The sequence below is a fragment of the Bison bison genome, unplaced genomic scaffold (genome assembly GCF_000754665.1).
Source record: "Bison bison bison isolate TAMUID 2011002044 unplaced genomic scaffold, Bison_UMD1.0 scf7180017863790, whole genome shotgun sequence".
Classification (NCBI taxonomy): domain Eukaryota; kingdom Metazoa; phylum Chordata; class Mammalia; order Artiodactyla; family Bovidae; genus Bison; species Bison bison.
Genome location: NW_011494362.1, coordinates 724,474 through 743,442, shown reverse-complemented (window position 1 = coordinate 743,442; position 18,969 = coordinate 724,474). Strand labels below are relative to the sequence as shown.

At 37.6% G+C, this 18,969-nt stretch overlaps 1 protein-coding gene across 2 annotated transcripts in view; it reads left to right on the top strand.

The window, feature by feature from the left end:
- Positions 1 to 13: 13 nt before the first annotated feature.
- Positions 14 to 18,969, top strand: part of KLHL5 (kelch-like family member 5) — a 68,510-nt gene continuing 49,554 nt past the window's right edge. The window contains exons 1-3 of one of the 2 annotated variants that reach the window (XM_010833578.1): positions 14 to 537; positions 1,657 to 1,755; positions 17,278 to 17,460. In XM_010833578.1, the coding sequence (XP_010831880.1) occupies positions 155 to 537; positions 1,657 to 1,755; positions 17,278 to 17,460 (665 nt within the window). In that variant the 5' untranslated portion in view covers positions 14 to 154. The remainder of the gene's footprint in view (positions 538 to 1,656; positions 1,756 to 17,277; positions 17,461 to 18,969) is intronic. The other variant, XM_010833579.1, reaches the window with a different exon arrangement.

Genomic DNA, 18,969 nt, shown 5'->3' with positions numbered 1-18,969 from the left:
AAATGTAGATATATATGTGAATGTGATTTATTTTCCTTTCAATTTGTTTATTGTGTACAGCAGGGCATATACTTCTCTTGTCTTGGTTGGATGCACAAATCTGTGTGCAGTGCTTTTTGCCCGTTGCCTAGACGATCACTTGGTTTCTCTGAGGATGTCTGGTTCTCGTAAAGAGTTTGATGTGAAGCAGATTTTGAAAATCAGATGGAGGTGGTTTAGCCATCAAGCATCATCTCCTAATTCTACAGTTGACAGCCAGCAGGGAGAATTTTGGAATCGAGGACAGACCGGAGCAAACGGTGGGAGAAAGTTTTTAGATCCATGTAGCCTGCAATTGCCTTTGGCTTCAATTGGTTACCGAAGGTCCAGCCAACTGGATTTTCAGAATTCACCTTCTTGGCCAATGGCATCCACCTCTGAAGTCCCTGCATTTGAGTTTACAGCAGAAGATTGTGGCGGTGCACATTGGCTGGATAGACCAGAAGTGGATGATGACACTAGTGAAGAAGAAAATGAATCTGATTCCAGTTCATGCAGGTTGATTATTTTTTTTACTGTTAGAAATGGGGTGTGGGGGGATATTCTCTATACTGTTTAAAACAATTTAGTATTGTTGTTTAAAATCTATGATTATACATATACATGCCTCTCTCTCTGTGTGTATATATATATATATAATGGTATGTAATGTGGTTCTTTTACTGGGTTTTTTTAACGTTCTAATATTGATTTTAATTCTAGAAAATTATAAAGACAACAAACAGCTTTCATTTTGAAATATCTTGTGTTCCATATATAGATCTGGCTCTGCCTTGAAAATAATATATGGTAGCAGTTCTATGCATCATGCCTTGTAGTTTGCTTCATTCATGTACCTTCTATAGTCTTATAGCAAAACTATAGGAGACATTTCTGGAGTACAAAAAATTTTATGACATTTCAGTTTGCAACGGATTATAGTCATGTTTTAATTTTAGTTAAAGGTTTTACCAGGAGATGCACATAGTAGTTGCCAGTAATTTTTATTTACTCCATTGTGGTTGTCAATAATATTTTTCTTATGGTTATTTCTCTTTGTCCTGTGTTGCAGCCCTCTTGACTAATACAGAGAATACAGTAGCACATCTCTTTCTAAGATGACAGCTACTAATTCCTGTTACCTTCACTTCACTGAAAATTGTGCTATTTAGGGAAATGAAGGATATTCCTTCAGGAAAGTATAAGGGAACATAGAGGAGCTAGATGTGGTCAGCTGGTAAAAAGGGGGCAAAAAGAAGGGGAAATGAGTTTGAAAATTAAAAATTGGTTAAATTCATATGACTTTATCCATCTTCACCCATGGAGCCAGGCTTTACTTTTGAAATGAATTTTCTTCTTAATCAGTATAAACTACTATCACATCTTAAGAAATAAGTTAGAGCCTGAAAGTCACCCTTCTGATTCATCTTCACTCAAAAATATTTAAAGGCTTATTTTTCTAGATTAATTACTGGATCCTTTTTCTTTTAAAATTTCTCTGCAGGTTTTGATAACACTTGTAATTTGTATCTTGGTTATTAATAATATAGGCATCATAAGAGATGGAGACAAAATGAGTTCATATATTCAAGTATCTCTTACTTGGGGATATTTACCACCTTCTCTTCTAATCTTCAGAATATGGAATTCTGAACTGTGGTGTTGGAATAATAACAAATATAGACCAGTCATCTATGCTCATTTGTGTAATGGAGAGAGGGGAATATCTTTACATAGGTAACTAGTATATTTAATTTTTAAAAATTTAATTAGTTCATGATTTAGCATTATATTAAGAGACTAGAAGCCACTGATAATTTTCATATGGAGATCATTTGAATTAATATGGTTTCATTGTTTTGTGTTTTCTTTGGATACTTGTTGCCATAAAACGCATGATTTATTTAGTAAAAGGTTCAGGGTTTACCATTTTTGTGAGAAACCAAAGAGTAATCATCTTTGCATTTGAAAATCAATATAATGTATCAAGAATATTTTAACAAAATTAGAGGAAAAAAAGGTTCATTCATTTACCAGCATAAGTTATAAAAATCTTAACATGTGTCTACTACCTGGAGAGATTATACGTATGTGAGGGAGTATAAAATTTATATACATGTATATAATCTTACATTACACACACCTGGGTCACTGTAATTTACTTCCTTACAGCAAAGGTAGTTTGCAAAGCTAATGATTACTGAAATTAAGTTACTCTGTTCTTTAGTATCCACATTAAAATGTCATCTTGATGGGATAGTCATTATGACAGAAAAAGATTGCTTTTTTTTTTGGACTTAGATTGCTGTGTGCATAGTTCAAGAATATATAATTGATGTTTTTATTTGTAGGAGTTATAAAAATTAGAAAATTATATTTTCTAAAATTTAAAATGAATGTAGTTGTTTTTAAAATGCTAATAGAGAAGGTTGAGAAAGTAAATAATAAGGGAATAAACAGTTCACATCTGCAGTGATCAAACTCTAAATTATTTCAAAAATAAAATGTACTTAAAGAAAATGTCTTCGATTTTTAGATATGAGAGGAAATGTGTCAAAGAAATTTACTATTCCTGGTGGCTTAACATTTCTATCCCAACATCTTTCTGCAAAAAAAGTGAAAATCATTTTAGACTTTAGAAATGTCATTTGTGTGTGTACTTTTACTTTTCCATTTTTCTCCAGATTAAATGTATCTAATTTTCATATCCTTCTTCAATCCTCCAGCTCTAAGTCTTTGATCTTCATCATGAGGATACATTTATTTGCCGCCAGCTTTTTGATTAAGTGAGCAATCTCTCTAGGTGGTTGGCCTTCTACTGTAAACAAATCAAAAACTATCACTGTTAATGTCAAAAGAAGTTACACTGACATTCATCAAATTTTGTATATAACTTGGGAATAGTTCTTTTCCTTACATAGTACTTGCAATAAAATATATAGCAAACATTTTATTTCAGTATACCATAGACGGACATGGCATGATGGGGAGACATATGATATACGTTTCATCAGTTCTATTCAAACCTGCCTGGCTCTTCAACTTATAGTAATTTCTGCTGTCTCACATCTAAGTGATTTAAAAGTTTCTTATCTTTTAACTGATCTTGTGTCTGTAGCTTAGCCACTTTCTCTCCAATGTTGTTACTTTGTTATTAAAATACAAACTTTGATTTTTACACCTTGAGGAATTTTAGGCCCTGAGTAACAGAATTGTGATCTTTTGTGTGAGCAGTAGGTTTCTATGACTGTAACTCAAGATGAATTTTCACCAGGGCCAGTCAGGTTTACATGATAACTCGTCATGGGACCATAAGATAAATACAATTTACACTGTATTTGATTGGCCAACTTTGAAATTATGGTATTTTTACATAGTGAAGAAATTTTCATTCTCTCAACCTTGTTTATAAAGTTAAACATTTTTTAAATCAGATTATTTTTTAATTTATTTAAAATAGTAGTATTTAAAATACTACTGTATTTTATAAATATCCCAATAAAATAATAGCTAATACTGACTGGGTATTTAATATCTGTGAGACACTGTTACTGTATTACATCATTTAGTCTTCACAGATTTCCGAGTTAGATTGTCACTATTGTCATTCTAACTGTAGAGATGAGGCCAGTGAGGCACGGAAAGGTTAAGTAACTTGCTCAAAAATAGTAAGTAAAATGAAACTGCATTTTTAAAAAACTAAAGTTTATATTAACACTTTCAGATTTACAAGAAAATTACAGAGATAATGTAGTGAGTTCCTATATATCCCACACCCAGTTTTCCGTATTATTTCCCTAACAGTTATTAACATGTTCGAATATGGTGCATCCATTACTGTGAACCAATATGATACATTATTATTAACTAAAGACCATACTTTATTCAGATTCCCTTAATGTCTAAATACCTAAAGTTCTTTTTCTGTTACAGGATCCCACCTAGGATACCGATTACATTTAATCATCGTATATCCTTAGGCTCCTCTAGACTGTGACAGTTTCTCAGACTTCCCTTGTTTTTGATGACCTTGGCAGTTTGGGGATTAGTGGTTAGGTATTTTGCAGAATGTCTTACTCAGTTGGGATTTGTCTGATACTTTTCTCATGATTAAACTGGCGTTATAAGTTTTAGGGAGGAAGACCACAAAGGTAAAGTGCCATTTTCATCACACCCAAATCAATGATAGATATCATCAATCTGACTTACAATTTTTGACCTTGGTCTCTTGGAAATAGCTGCATTTTGAACCCAAACCATTAACATGTAAATTTCATGCACAAATACCAGTAGGCAGTTCTCTGTGACTTTTCCTTTAATCACTGAGTTCACTTTGGATTAACATAATATTGATTCATTCTAACCAGTTTTACCTTCTCTCCTCAACTAATTTTCTCAGTGTTCAGTTCAGTTCAGTTCAGTCACTCAGTTGTGTCCGACTCTTTGCGACCCCATGAATCACAGCCTGCCAGGCCTCCTTGTCCATCACCAACTCCCGGAGTTCACTCAGACCCACGTCCATCAAGTCGGTGATGCCATCCAGCCATCTCATCCTCTGTCATCCCCTTCTCCTCCTGCCCCCAATCCCTCCCAGCATAGCCACCTCTGACTGATTTACAGGTATAATCTCTTGACAGCCATTTACCCACAGTCATCGGATCCATCGTATTCATTGCTTGCTATTCTATTTCAGCAGATATCCTTGAACTCTTCTGTTCCTTGGTCTGTTGATTTGCCTTTCTTTGACTCATCTTGAAAACATTTAGGCCCTTCTCCTCTCCCAGCAAGGGGTTATCTTCATAATATAGCATTTCTCAAGTGCTATCCCTTTTTTCTTGACCCTTTTTTTTTCTCATTAGATGAAGCATTCTTTATTTAATAGAGGTCTAGATTAGGACAGATCTTAATAGGAGCATAAATTTTAAACCCAAGAATTTATGTAGAACTAATTGAAAGTAACTAGCAGTGTCTCTTTCTGTTGTTGACCCTTTTTAATGTTATGTTTTTATGTCAAACATCTTCTTGTTTGAACTAGTCTATTAATTCTGATTCATTTTAAAATTAAAATCTTATACATCTCCACATGAAAAAAACCTTTGCTTCCAGAGATGGCAAAGAAGTTCTGCTATATTGTACCTATATCAAGAAAGGATGTATTGTAATGTCCTCCTCACACATAAGCCCAAGTCATGGATTCCCTTGACATAAGCTATAGAATCTTTCCCCAGAAAACCCTCTGTATGTGTGTGTCTGTATGTGCATGTATGTACACACACATATGTTAAATATTTCATACAGGGTTCAGTTCAGTTCAGTTGCTCAGTCGTGTCCAACTCTTTGTGACCCCATGAACCGCAGCATGCCAGGCCTCCCTGTCCATCACCAACTCCCGGAGTTTACCCATACTCATCTCCATTGAGTCGGTGATGCCATCCAACCATCTCATTCTGTCGTCCCCTTCTCTTCCTGCCCCCAATCTTTCCCAGCATCAGGGTCTTTTCAAATGAGTCAGCTCTTTGCATCAGGTGGCCAAAATATTAGAGTTTCAGCTTCAACATCAGTCCTTCCAATGAACACCCAGGACAGATTTCCTTTAGGATGGACAGGTTGGATCTCCTTGCAGTCCAAGGGACTCTCAAGAGTCAAGGGATCTCCAGCACCACAGTTCAAAAGCATCAATTCTTCAGCACTCAGCTTTCTTTCTAGTCCAATTCTCACAACCATACATGACCACTGGAAAAACCATGGCCTTGACTAGACAGACCTTTCTTGGCAAAGTAATGTCTCTGCTTCATAAATCCCCTAAAGCCTATCTTTACATTGTATCAATCAGGGTTCTTAGTTTTAAGCAACTGAAACTGACTGGCTGGTTTAAACAGAATAGAAATTTATTGGAATCATTAGTTCCCAAAAAGAATTAGCTTAGCAAAACAGCTAATGGGTTCTAGAGTTGCACAACTGACCTTTGTAAGTCCAAATTTTTAAGGCAGAGGAAACTTTTATGACACTTAACTGCTTATATGTTCATCCATTTGTAACTAGACAGTGAAGTTTTACATTTTTAGAATTGGATAAATTAGGCATGAAAAACAGTGATACAGACATACACACAATCACTCATATGCACAAAGATGTATAATTTGGCCATTTAACTTTAGGGAGTATGTTAGTAGAGAATAGGCTAAGATGATGTAACAAAGATATTCAGAAATGTAGTGTCTCAAATAAAATAGAAGTTTATTTCTCTGTCATCTCACAAATGGGCAAATGGCTCAGGGCAGACAGGTAGTTCTGCTACCCAAGTTCCCTCAGAGACCTAGGTTCCTTCCATACTCTTTCTCCATCCCATAGGGCATTATTCTTTCTTTATGGTCAAAGCTTCCTAAGCTCTCTGTCCACATTCTAGCCTGTGGGATTGAGGAAGGAAAGAACAGGGAGGACATTAAGCTATTAACACAAATTACAGATATCAGTTCTGCACATGTGCCATTGTTGAAAACCTAGTCACATGGCTGCAGTGAGTAGCTAAGGAGGTTCAGATGTGGTCTCTGCCTGGGTAGCCGTGTGTCCAGGTAAAACTCACTACTGTGGTGCATGTGAAGAATGGTTTGGGGATTATGATCAACAGGGTGCAAGAGGTGAAGACAGCTGGATAGAGCTCTTCAGAATCCTTTTGATCTAATTTTTGATGAGTTTTTTTCGATATTGTGTACTTTTTTTTTTTTTTTTTACCATTGAGACATTAGCAAATAGAGATAAGCAGAAATGAAAAAATAAAAATCACTAATTACCCTACCACCTTGAAATACTATTAACAATTTGAGAAAGTGTTCTTCCAGTATATTTTATACGAGTATAGAATAAAAATATGTTTTTAGAAGTGATTTCACTTTCACTTTTCACTTTCATGTATTGGAGAAGGAAATGGCAACCCACTCCAGTGTTCTTGCCTGGAGAATCCCAGGGAAGGGGGAGCCTGGTGGGCTGCCATCTATGGGGTTGCACAGAGTCGGACACGACTGAAGTGACTTAGCAGCTGCAGCAGAATAAAATCTGAATTTCATTGTGCATACTGTTTTGCAACATTTTTGCCTTGACTTACTCCTTTCCCTATTTGGAACCAGTCTGTTGTTCCATGTCCAGTTCTAACTGTTGCTTCATGACGTGCACACAGATTTCTCAGGAGGCAGGTCAGGTGGTCTGGTATTCCCATCTCTTTAACAATTTTCCACAGCTGCTTGTGATCCTCACAGTCAAAGGCTTTGAAATAGTCAAGAAAGCAGAAGTAACATGTTTTTCTGGAACTCTCTTGCTTTTTTGATGATCCAACAGATGTTGGCAATTTGATCTCTGGTTCCTCTGCCTTTTCTAAAACCAGCTTGAACATCTGGAAGTTGACGGTTTACATACTGTTGAAGCCTGGCTTGGAGAATTTTGAGCATGACTTTACTAGCGTGTGAGATGAGTGCAGTTGTGCGGTAGTTTGAGCATTCTTTGGCATTGCCTTTCTTTGGGATTGGAATGAAAACTGACCGTTTCTAGTCCTGTGGCCACTGCTGAGTTTTCCAAATTTGCTGGAATATTGAGTGCTGCACTTTCACAGCATCATCTTTTAAGATTTGAAATAGCTCAGCTGGAATCCCATCACTTCCACTAGCTTTGTTCATAGTGATGCTTCCTAAGGCCCGCTTGACTTCACATTCCAGGTGTCTGGCTCTAGGCGAGTGATCACACCATCGCGATTATCTGGGTCATGAAGATCATTTTTGTACAATTCTTCTGTGTATTCTTGCCACCTCTTCTTAATATCTTCTGCTTCTGTTAGGTCCATACCATTTCTGTCCTTTATTGTGCTCATCTTTGCATGAAATGTTCCCTTGGTATCTCTGATTTTCTTGAAGAGATCTCTAGTCTTTCCCATTTTATTGTTTTCCTCTATTTCTTTGCACTGATCATTAAGGAAGGCTTTCTTATCTCTCCTTGCTATTCTTTGGAACTCTGCATTCAAATGGGTATATCTTTCCTTTTTTCTTTTGCTTTTTGGTTCTCTTCTTTTCACAGCTATTTGTAAGACGTCCTCAGACAACCATTTTGCTTTTTTGCATTTCTTTGTCTTGAGGATGGTCTTGATCCCTGTTTCCTGTACAGTGTCACGAAACTCCATCCATAGTTCTTCAGGCACTCTGTTTTATCAGATCTAGTCCCTTTACTCTATTTCTCACTTCCACTGTATAATCTTAAGGGATTTGATTTAGATCATACCTTAATGGTCTAGTGGTTTTCCCTACTTTCTTCCATTTAAGTCTGAATTTGGCAACGAGGAGTTGATGATCCGAGCCATGTCAGCTCCTGGTCTTGTTTTTGCTGACTATATAGAGCTTCTCCTTGTTCGTCTGCAAAGAATGTATAATCAGTCTGATTTTGGTATTGACCATCTGGTGATGTCCATGTGTAGAGTATTCTCTTGTGTTGTTAGAAGAGTAGAGTGTATTTGCTATGACCAGTGTGTTCTCTTGGCAAAACTATTAGCCTTTGCCCTGCTTCATTCTGTACTCCAAGGCCAAATTTGCTTGTCATTCCAGGTGTTTCTTGACTTCCTACTTTTGCATTCCAGTCCCCTATAATGAAAAGGACATCTTTTTTGGGTGTTAGTTCTAGAAGGTCTCGTAGGTCTTCATAGAACTGTTCAACATCGGCTTCTTCAGCATTACTGGTTGGGGCATAGACTTGGATTACCATGATATTGAATGGTTTGCCTTGGAAATGAACAGAGATCATTCTGTCGTTTTTGAGATTGCATCCAAGTACTGCATTTTGGACTCTTGTTGACTATGATGGCTACTCATGGCATCTGGTCCCATCACTTGATGGCAAATAGATTGGAAAACAGTGACATTTTATTCTTGGGGGCTCCAAAATCACTGCAGATGGTGACTGCAGCCATGAAATTAAAAGACACTTGCCCTTTGGAAGAAAAGTTATGACCAACCTAGACAGCATATTAAAAAGCAGAGATATTATTTTGCCAACAAAGGTCCGTCTAGACAAAGCTATGGTTTTTTTAAGTAGTCATGTATGGATGTGAGAGTTGGACTAGAAAGAAAGCTAAGCACAAAGAACTGATGCTTTTCAACTGTGGTGTTGGAAAAGACTCTTGAGAGTCCCTTGGACTGCAAGGAGATCCAACCAGTCAATCCTAAAAGAAATCAGTCCTGAATATTCATTGGAAGGACTGATGTTGAAGCTTAAACTCCAATACTTTGACCACCTGATGTGAAAAACTGACTCATTGGAAAAGACCCTGATGCTGGGAAAGATTGAAAGCAGAAGGAGAAGGGGACAATAGAGAATGAGTTGGTTCGATGGCATCACCAAGTCAATGGACATGAGTTTGAGTAGGCTCTGGGAGTTGGTGATGGACAGGGAGGCCTGGCGTGCTGCAATCCATGGGGTCGCAAAGAGTCAGACGTGACTGAGCTACTGAACTGAACTGAGCTGAAACATAAAATTAGGGGCTTTCCAGATGGCTCAGTGGTAAAGAATCCTCCTGCCAAGCTGGAAATGTGGGTTTGATCCATGGGTTGGAAAAATCCCTTGGAGAAGGAAATGGCAACCAACTCCAGTATTCTTGCCTGGGAAATCCCATGGGGCCGCAAAAAGTCAGACACAACTTAGCGACTAAACAACAACAAAATTAGGTCACAAAAGGCAGAAACCCTACTCAAACTGACACGCAAAAACTAAAGTTTTTGATTCACAGAAGTAAATAAAAGCTCAACTTGTGATGAATCCAAATACTCAAATAATGCCAGAAATCCTTTTTTTCCTCCCTTTGTAGATTCTGTTTTCCTCTGTAATGGCATTTCCTTATGCAGGCTATCTGTGTGGTAACAAAAAGCCGCTAGCAGCTCCAGGCTTACTTTTTATCAGCTTAACCTCCTCAGTGGAAAGAGAGTGACTCTTTTCCAAGAACATCAACAAACAACTTGAAACTGATTCTCTCTGGCCTTGTTTGGCTCTCATATCCACCCAACATGACACTCCTATTGGCCAGGCCTTGGTCCCTTGCTCACCTCTGCCCAGTGGGAGGAGTCACCTCTGCCCAATCCCTGAGAGCTGAGGTAGGGAATGTGTGGTTTCCCAAAAGGGAGAGATGGATCTGTCACTGTAAGAAAGAATCCTGGATAGGCAAAGGCAATACCCAGTGAAACAACCTGCTATGGCATTAAATGTTCTTCTGTATCTTTTTAAATGGCTGAATCATTCTATGCACAGACAAAACTTGTGGTTATTTAACCAATATTTCCCTGTTGGAAACAACCTGTGATAAGCCCCTCTCCTCTACACCCCCTAGCTAGATCTCTGCATACAGATGACTATTTCCTCTAGATAAAGCTCCAAGGGAGTGCACATTTTTTAGGGTTTTTGATCTGTATTCTCAGTCATTTCAGGAACATCGAGTGTGTACATACTCCTTCAGTCACGTCCCACTCTTCGTGACCCCATGAACTGTAGCCCCACCAGGCTTCTCCATCCATGGGATTTTCAAGGCAAGATTACACTGGAGTGGGTTGCCATGCTCTCCTCCAGGGGATCGTCCCAACACAGGGATCGAACCTGCATTTCCTATGGTTCCTGAATTGCAGGTGGATTCTTTACCCACTGAACCACCTGGGAAGCCCTTCAGGGGTGTTAACTATTTTAATTCTCAGCAGCATTGCATGAGAGTGCCCCCTGGCTCTTCTCCTTCACACTGATTATTGTTTTAGAAGTTTTGATTCTTATATAAACAACATTTAACTCTCTTCCCTACAGATATTCTGGCCACAGGACCAGCAGAGAATGCCTTAAATTAAAAAACATTTCTCTTGAGAAGGGAAGAGGTGAAGGTCGTCTTTTTCTTCGCCTCTTGTCATTCCTCTGTATGCACCTCGCCTTGTCCTCACCTTAAAAGAGATGACTCCAGTTCCTCTTCCTCGTTACTCATCTCAACTCCCAAGTTACTCATCTAAACCCTTAGAGTTTCAGTAATCAGATCTCACCTGTTACTTGTTGCCTTTCCAGACACTAGCCCATACTGATCTTTCCTTTCTTTGTATTCTGATACCAGTTACATTCCAATTGGGAATGTACAAGATGATTTGTTGGAGGCATGGTAAAATATGGATAATTGGAATGTGTTTATTTACATTTTATCGTTTAAATCTCTATTTTTTGTTTTATAAATAATTGTATGATGATATATGTATATCTTTTATAAACTCAAATGTCTATTGGGGCACATGCTTAAAAGTATACTGTAAAGGATATGCATAAAAATTCTTTTAGAGACTGCTACCCTATACTAAGCAATTTACATTCTTATTTTACATTTGTGACTTTGAATATGTGCAAAAGATGCCAAAAGATTCATGATATAATCATTTGCACTTCGGCAAAGCCATGAAATCTGAATGCCAAAAGCTGAGGCAGGTGGCTAGGAGTAAATCACTTAGCTAGGGAGTGAGCCAGACAGACCATGAATAGAGTTTCAGTGCAGCTTTGTTTTCTACTCAAAATCATGTAGTGTATAATCCTTGGGAAGTGATTCTTAAAACTTCTTTTGAAAAAATTACTCCATTAAGAAAGCCTAATGCAAGTACTTCCCTTGTGGTCCACTGACAAAGACTCAGCTCTCAACGCAAGGGGCCCGGGTTCCATCCCTGGTCAGGGAACTAGATCCCACATGCCACGACTAAAATTCCCGCATGCTACAGCTAAGACGCAGCATAATAAATAAATACCAAAAAAAAAGAAAGCCTAATGTAAGTTCTGGTGATGAAAGTGAAGAAATCGAAATAATTTGTAATAAGAGGTAGTTTTGGCTGAGGTGCATACTGTGTGTGTGCACACATGTGGAATCTGAAGAATTGCGAGTGATTATTGTTGCTATTTACTTTTTTTCTACTTCATAAAACTCAGCTCCTCAAATTCCAAGTCCTTTCACTGAAAAAGAAAATCGTATCTTCTTTGCATCCCCACAGTTTTAACAACTGGCACAGTGCTTCATCTTAAATAGTTGGTGACTTGATTTGTTTGATACTTGCCTCTTTTCTATGTTTAGGCATTTTTCTGACTTACAAATTCATTGCCTACTGCAGAGGAACAGTAAGCTAGAAATTAAATGTTTCCCTGTGACCTGGAAATATCCAGCAATATAGAGTTCATTATTCTATATTGAATGTCTGTTATAAAAGATTTGAATGCTCTCATGATGCTGTTCTTTGAAATATGACTTACCATCTTAGTAACATCAAAGAAATAAAACTTAGGGGAAATGTTAGATATTTTCCTCTGTTACCATGCAGAGATCAAGTAGAACTCACAGACAGATGTGTTTTAAATGCTCCATAAATAGCCTATTCCCAGATCTTTATATTATGGGTTAGGATGTCCACTGGGTGTGTTAAGTCAGTTCAGTCACTCAGTCATGTCTGACTGCGACCCCATGTACTGCAGCACACCAGCGTTCCCTGTTCATCACCAACTCCTGGAGCCTACTCAAACTCCTGTCCATCGCATCAGTGATGCCATCCAATCATCTCATCCTCTGTCCTCCCTTTTTCCTCCCGCCTTCAATCTTTCCCAGCATTAGGGTCTTTTCGAGTGAGTCGGTTCTTCACATCAGGTGGCCAAAGTATTGGAGTTTCAGCTTCAGCATCAGCTTCAGCATTCCTTCCAATGAATATTCAGGACTGATTTCCTTTAGGATTGACTGGTTGGATCTCCTTGCAGTCCAAGGGACTCTCAAGAGTCTTCTCCAACATCACAGTTCAAAAGCATCAATTCTTCGGCACTCAGCTTTCTTTAAACGTCATTTTAATCAAGAATTAGGAAATTTAGTTATAAAAATAATGCTAGGGATCATTTTTTAGGAAGGCAACCAAAGGAACAACAGTGTGTAAGACAAAAGACTGAGATTACAGGTCTTTCCATTGGCCTTTGAAAAGCGAGGCTCTGCTATGAGTTGATTTACCTTGAGTGTATATTTATTCTATGCTAGGGCTATGCATTCATTACTTCATTTAATAATCTTCCCATGAAGGATCCTCTAAAAGAAAGTATTATGTATTACTTATCTGTATTGCTGTTGGAAGTAAAACTTAGAGAACTTAAATACTTGTCCAGATACATGGTGACAGAGTCAAATCAGCACTATGCAGTAGAAAGCAATTTCTGCAATGACAGAAATGTTCTATATCTGCACTGTCCAATCTGGCAGCCACTAGCCCCATGGGGCTACTTGAGCATTTGAAATATGATTGGGTCAACTAAATAAGTGAATTTTATCTTAATTAAAATAGCCACATGGGGCTAGTAGCTACTGTATTGGACAGCACAGCTCTAGAACCTCCCTAAAATACTCTTAATCATACACCATACCTCTCCAGTTCACGTCTCCAAACCAAAGCACATAATAGGAATAATACTGACACTATAAACTACACATACCCACAGTATTAAAAACATTTGATTAGCCAAAGATAGAGATGTTATCTCTACACATAGAAACCTAAGAGACTCCTTTTCTCTTATACCTAGCTGCTGCTGCTGCTGCTAAGTCGCTTCAGTTGTATCTGACTCTGTGCGACCCCATAGACGGCAGCCCACTAGGCTCCTCTGTCCCTGGGATTCTCCAGGCAAGAATACTGGAGTGGGTTGCCATTTCCTTCTCCAATGCATGAAAGTGAAAAGTGAAAGTGAAGTCGCTCAGTCGTGCCCGACTCTTAGCAACCCCATAGACTGCAGTCTACCAGGCTACTCCGTCCGTGAGATTTTCCAGGCAAGAGTACTGGAGTGGGGTGCCATTGTAAGGGGCAGTAACACAGTAGTAGACTTCTGTCTATGATCTTTAATTCTAGTGTCTTCTTCTTGTTAAATTATCCTCCTTCATTTTGTACTATCATTCTCCCTTCAAACCTTTAGCCTTTGAACTTACTGATACTTAGGGCAGAGGTTAGCAAAAATTTCCATTCCTTTGTGAGTGGTTTGACCAACATTCTGAATGCCTTGAGGTCCTGGCTTTGTATCCAGCTGCCTGTATGTCCTTTGTTGATTGCTTTGTGCTTTTCTAAGCCTCAAAATTTTCTCATCTGCAGAGTACAGGGGTTGAATTAAATGACCACATAGGTTCTTTCTAGATACAAAGATTCTGTACATAATGGTTCTAATGGCTAGGGTTCTATAGTTGTATGGATATGCAGTAAATTCTTTTTAAAGTAAATTCTTAGATTATTAAAATTGTATGTACAAAACCCCAAATTTCCTCGAACAAGAAATGTTGGAAAGGTGTGCAGCTTTTCACGTGTGATTAGCCCTGTTCCTTCCTCTTTCATGTTCCTTTTGTGAATGAATGGCTTCAGTCTTCCACAGACACAAATCAGAAGCCTGTACTTCTTTTGATCCTTCATCTGAAGCAATGGGAATGATTGCTATACCCAGAAATCTCTGAATTAATTGTCACATTGAAATAATGTGTTCAACACATCATTGAAGTGGCATTATAGCAAATGAAGGCTTGAAAGCAAATTAAGTTAAAAATGTTATTTTAGAAGCACCAATAGTTGTTTGTTAATGTGTATGTATTTAAACAATTTTAATGTTTTACCATTATGCTCATTTTGAAAATAACAAGTATTAAGTTCTACTAGTTCATTTAAAATATTCAAAGAAATTCAGTTTACACATTTGAAGTATCTATTACATGTATCAGTGTTTTGAATCTGTACATTCATCACATGCTGACTTGTATAATGTATGCATCTCTTCTCTGAAGTATATCGGTGGCCTTTAATCCATGATGTGTTAGGATCACCTATAGGGCTTTGAAAAATACAATGTTCAGGTCTCACTTCAGACCTGCTGAATCAATTGTAAGGAATGAGACCTTGAACACAAAAGCTGAAATGCTTTCCAGATTATCCTGATTCATGTCTCAGATTGAAGAACTAAAAACCTTGAAAGTTCTTAACAAGAAAAGAGATGGCTCCTTTATTAATTGGACTTACACCAACATCAAAGCTAGCCTGTAATAACTTAGTGATGTTAGTATTATAAAGTTCTGTTGTTCTTTCAGAATTAAACATTAAAGTGTGTTTTGATGATGGCAATTAATCACTCAAAAAACACTCAGCTAATTCATTGTCCAGTCATTACTGAGAATTTATTATAAAGTATAAGAAATGTGATGCAAAATATAGGAGCACCCCCCCCCAACTTTACTTCATATGTTCTTATTCTTGAAAGAATTTGGGCTTATAAAAGCAGATGTTCAGAGACTTCCCTGGCAGTCCAGTGGTTAAGATTCCACACTTCCATTGCAGGGGATCAGAACCAAGACCCCGCATGCCATGCTGTGCTGTCACACACACACACAGAATTAGGTATTCTAATCTTCCGTCATCCTTAGATCTCTAGTCTTGATAATCATTTGTCAGTATTTTAACAATAGAAAACAACATTTTATTGAGAAATGTTTTAAATCTTCAAATTGGTATTCATTAAAGTCAACTATTTGTTTTTGCTTATATTACATTTTACCCTAGTTTTTAAAATAGTTTCTAATTCTCATTTATTTATATAGGCAACATACAGTTATACAATACTCTATATGTTTTTATACTAATGATCTTAAATGTAAAGTTGAGTATTGTATATACTAGGTTTCCCAAGTCATTACACCAGTAATATTCATAGTGTGTAATATATACTTTGTAGATAATCTATATTTTGCTTCTATTATCATTATTCACAGTTACCCTCTAAGAACATTCTTTAGGACCCATGTTTGTATGGCATTGAAACTGCGATGGGCTGGGAGGGGCTTTAGGTAGAGATATTTATTATTCATGGCCCTCCTCACTTTCAAAACTGATACATCTGAATCAACATGAGAATTCTTATGAGTAGAATCTGTATATATAATCCTAGTTATAAACACTTGTGTATATTTTGCCTCTTCCTCCAAGTAAGTCCTCCGTCCTCATGGTTAGAGAAAGAAAGAATGGGAGATACACACCTGCTCTTGGCCACTTTAGCTGGGAGGTGACACAGTTCATTTCCGTTATAAGACCACACCCATCTGCAAGAAAAGCTGGGAATGCAGTCTAGCTATATTCTAGGAGAAAAAGGGTTTTGGTGAACACGCAGATTTCTCTGCAACAGCCCTATTTCTGCCATGATCAAACTCTCCGACTTTTGGCAAAGCAGTTAATCTCCTTGGCTTTAGTTCCCTTTATTATAAAAGAGTCAAAGACTTTGATAAGGTTATTAGATATTTATATTAAGAAAGTTCTCTTAAGATATAGCGAGGCTTGATTCAACAGTGCATTTATCAGAATCATAATATCCTTAAAAGTAGATCTGATGAGAAATGAGAACTAAATTATGGCCCAGTTGGTGGTTTTGTGGTTAACTGCATAACCATGGGATGTTGATTACTTGATTCAGGTAATCTTGGAGAAGGGATCTTAGGGGGAGGGAGGAAAGGGGTGGATTTAGGATTTCATTCTTAGTCTCAACCTTTTTACTTTTTCCATCAATAAATCATAATGAAAATATTGAACTCATACTCTTCACATTGTAATTTGGAAATTTCAAATAATTTTTAGATACTATCTAAAATTCTTTGGATTAGACCATCAAATTTTTTTAATTTGTAATCTAAGTTATAGGTTACCCAGGCTTTTGAAGACTGACCAGAAAATCAAATGAATTATTTACAATACTGTGTTTATGACCATATACTTTGTATTGTAAACAGTTGTCTTACAAATGAACTGGGAAACATAACCCATTTTTAAATAAAGGATGGCTTGAATTTATATCTGCAAAATAGTTTAATTGCTTTCCTGCCTTCAAAAAGTGATCTCTTATACCCTTAAATATAATGTCGGAGCTATGGCTGTCTGTATGAATATAGTTTGGCGCTTCTTCAGCAGAGATGTCATATTGACCAGAGAAGAGATCTCAAGGACAGGCAAAGAATATGTGTTATATAGCTGTTGGCTAGAAGGTACCACATTTACTCACAGTGTTTGTAAGACACACAGATGATTTGATCTATCACTGATTTTAAAAGGCAAAAATGATAGATGATTACACGTTAATTTTGACTGGTATTATTACTTCTGTTACATTTGAAGGTTTTAAAAGGACTTAATAGGAAAGATATTTTTAATGTGTTCATAACGTTTCAAAACATGTTCTGTTTCTTTTCAGGACTTCCAATAGTAGTCAGACGTTATCATCCTGCCATACTATGGAGCCATGTTCATCAGATGAATTCTTCCAAGCCCTTAATCATGCTGAACAAACATTCAAAAAGATGGAAAACTATTTGAGACACAAACAGTTATGTGATGTAATTTTAGTTGCTGGTGATCGCAGAATTCCAGCTCACAGGTAATTGTTTTCTAAATTTCTATATGTGTGAAATACTTCCTTGATCATTTAGTAATGTATGTTGAGGTAACTTGTTCTAATTGATTATTCAGTGGAGTGTTTTGGCAAAGGGGTATATTTCGTGGACTTTCTGCAAAGAAAGCAGTGCATATGAAATTATTATACACTATGTGCTCAGTCGCTTTAGTTGTGTCTGACTCTTTGTGACCCTATGGACTGTGGTCCACCAAGTGCCTCTGTCCATGAGATTCTACAGGCCCTGTAGTGAATTGCCATGCCCTCCTCCAGGGGATCTTCCCGACCCAGGGATTGAACCTGCGTCTCTTAAGTCTGCTGCACTGTAGGCAGGTGTTTGTTTGTTTTACTTTTAGCGCCACCTGGGAAGCCCTAAGTCACTTCAGTAGTGTCCGACTCTGTGCGACCCCATAGACAGCAGCCCACCAGGCTCCCCTGTCCCTGGGATTCTCCAGGCAAGAATACTGGAGTGGGTTGCCATTTCCTTCTCCAATGCATGAAAGTGAAAAGTGAAAGTGAAGTCTCTCAGTTGTGTCCAACTCTTAGCGACCTCATGGACTGCAGCCTACCAGGCTCCTCCATCCATGAGATTTTCCAGGCAAGAGTACTGGAGTGGGGTGCCATTGCCTTCTCCTTATTACACATTAAATGACCCCAAAAGTGTTACTTTCCCTTTGTAGAAGCATAAAAACAAAACATACCAGCCTGAAGTTTGTCAGTATCATTTGATATAGTTTTCAGCTACTATTTAAGCCACACCCCACCTAATTTTATCTGTTGTATAACTTTCAGTAAACTCAGTGGAAATTAAAGTGGTGATCATTTAGAAACAAATTGGTAGAATGGAGTGGCAAAACTGTTGAGTTTTAAAATAGCCAACTCTATCCCACCTTCTTGGAGTAGGAAATGGCAACCCACTCCAGTATTCTTGCCTGGAAATTCCATAGACAGAGGATCCTGTCAGGCTACAGTCTATGGGGCTGCAAAGAGTTGAATATGACTGAGCGACTGAGCACTGCACATCCCAACTTCTGTTTGCTGACCTCCAGAAAATATGAAAGGCAGTAGTACTAGGGAATAAAAGCATTTAACAGTAATGAAGTATTACTTTTTGTTGTAAGAAAAGGAAATGGAAGCTGTTTAATAAAGTACAATTTTTCTCCTAATAATTCCATATTTAATTGTTCAGTGTTAATCACCATTATTATCCCAGAGGTGTTTTTTTTTTTTTATTACTTTTCAAAACTAATTAACACTGTGTCCCAAAAGTTTTGTTAAACCTTCCAAAGTGAAAGTAAAATTAGGAAGCATGGGCTTGGTCTTATAGTCTTTAATGCCTGAATCAGCATACATTTATTGAGATGCCACTATATGTTGTGACCAAAAGTCCATGTTGTGAGCGTGGGTTTATTAGAGATATCTCAACCAGAATTTCTAGAGGCATTTCAAATTTCCTGTTTCCAAAACAGAACTCAGTACCTTACCTGCAACACC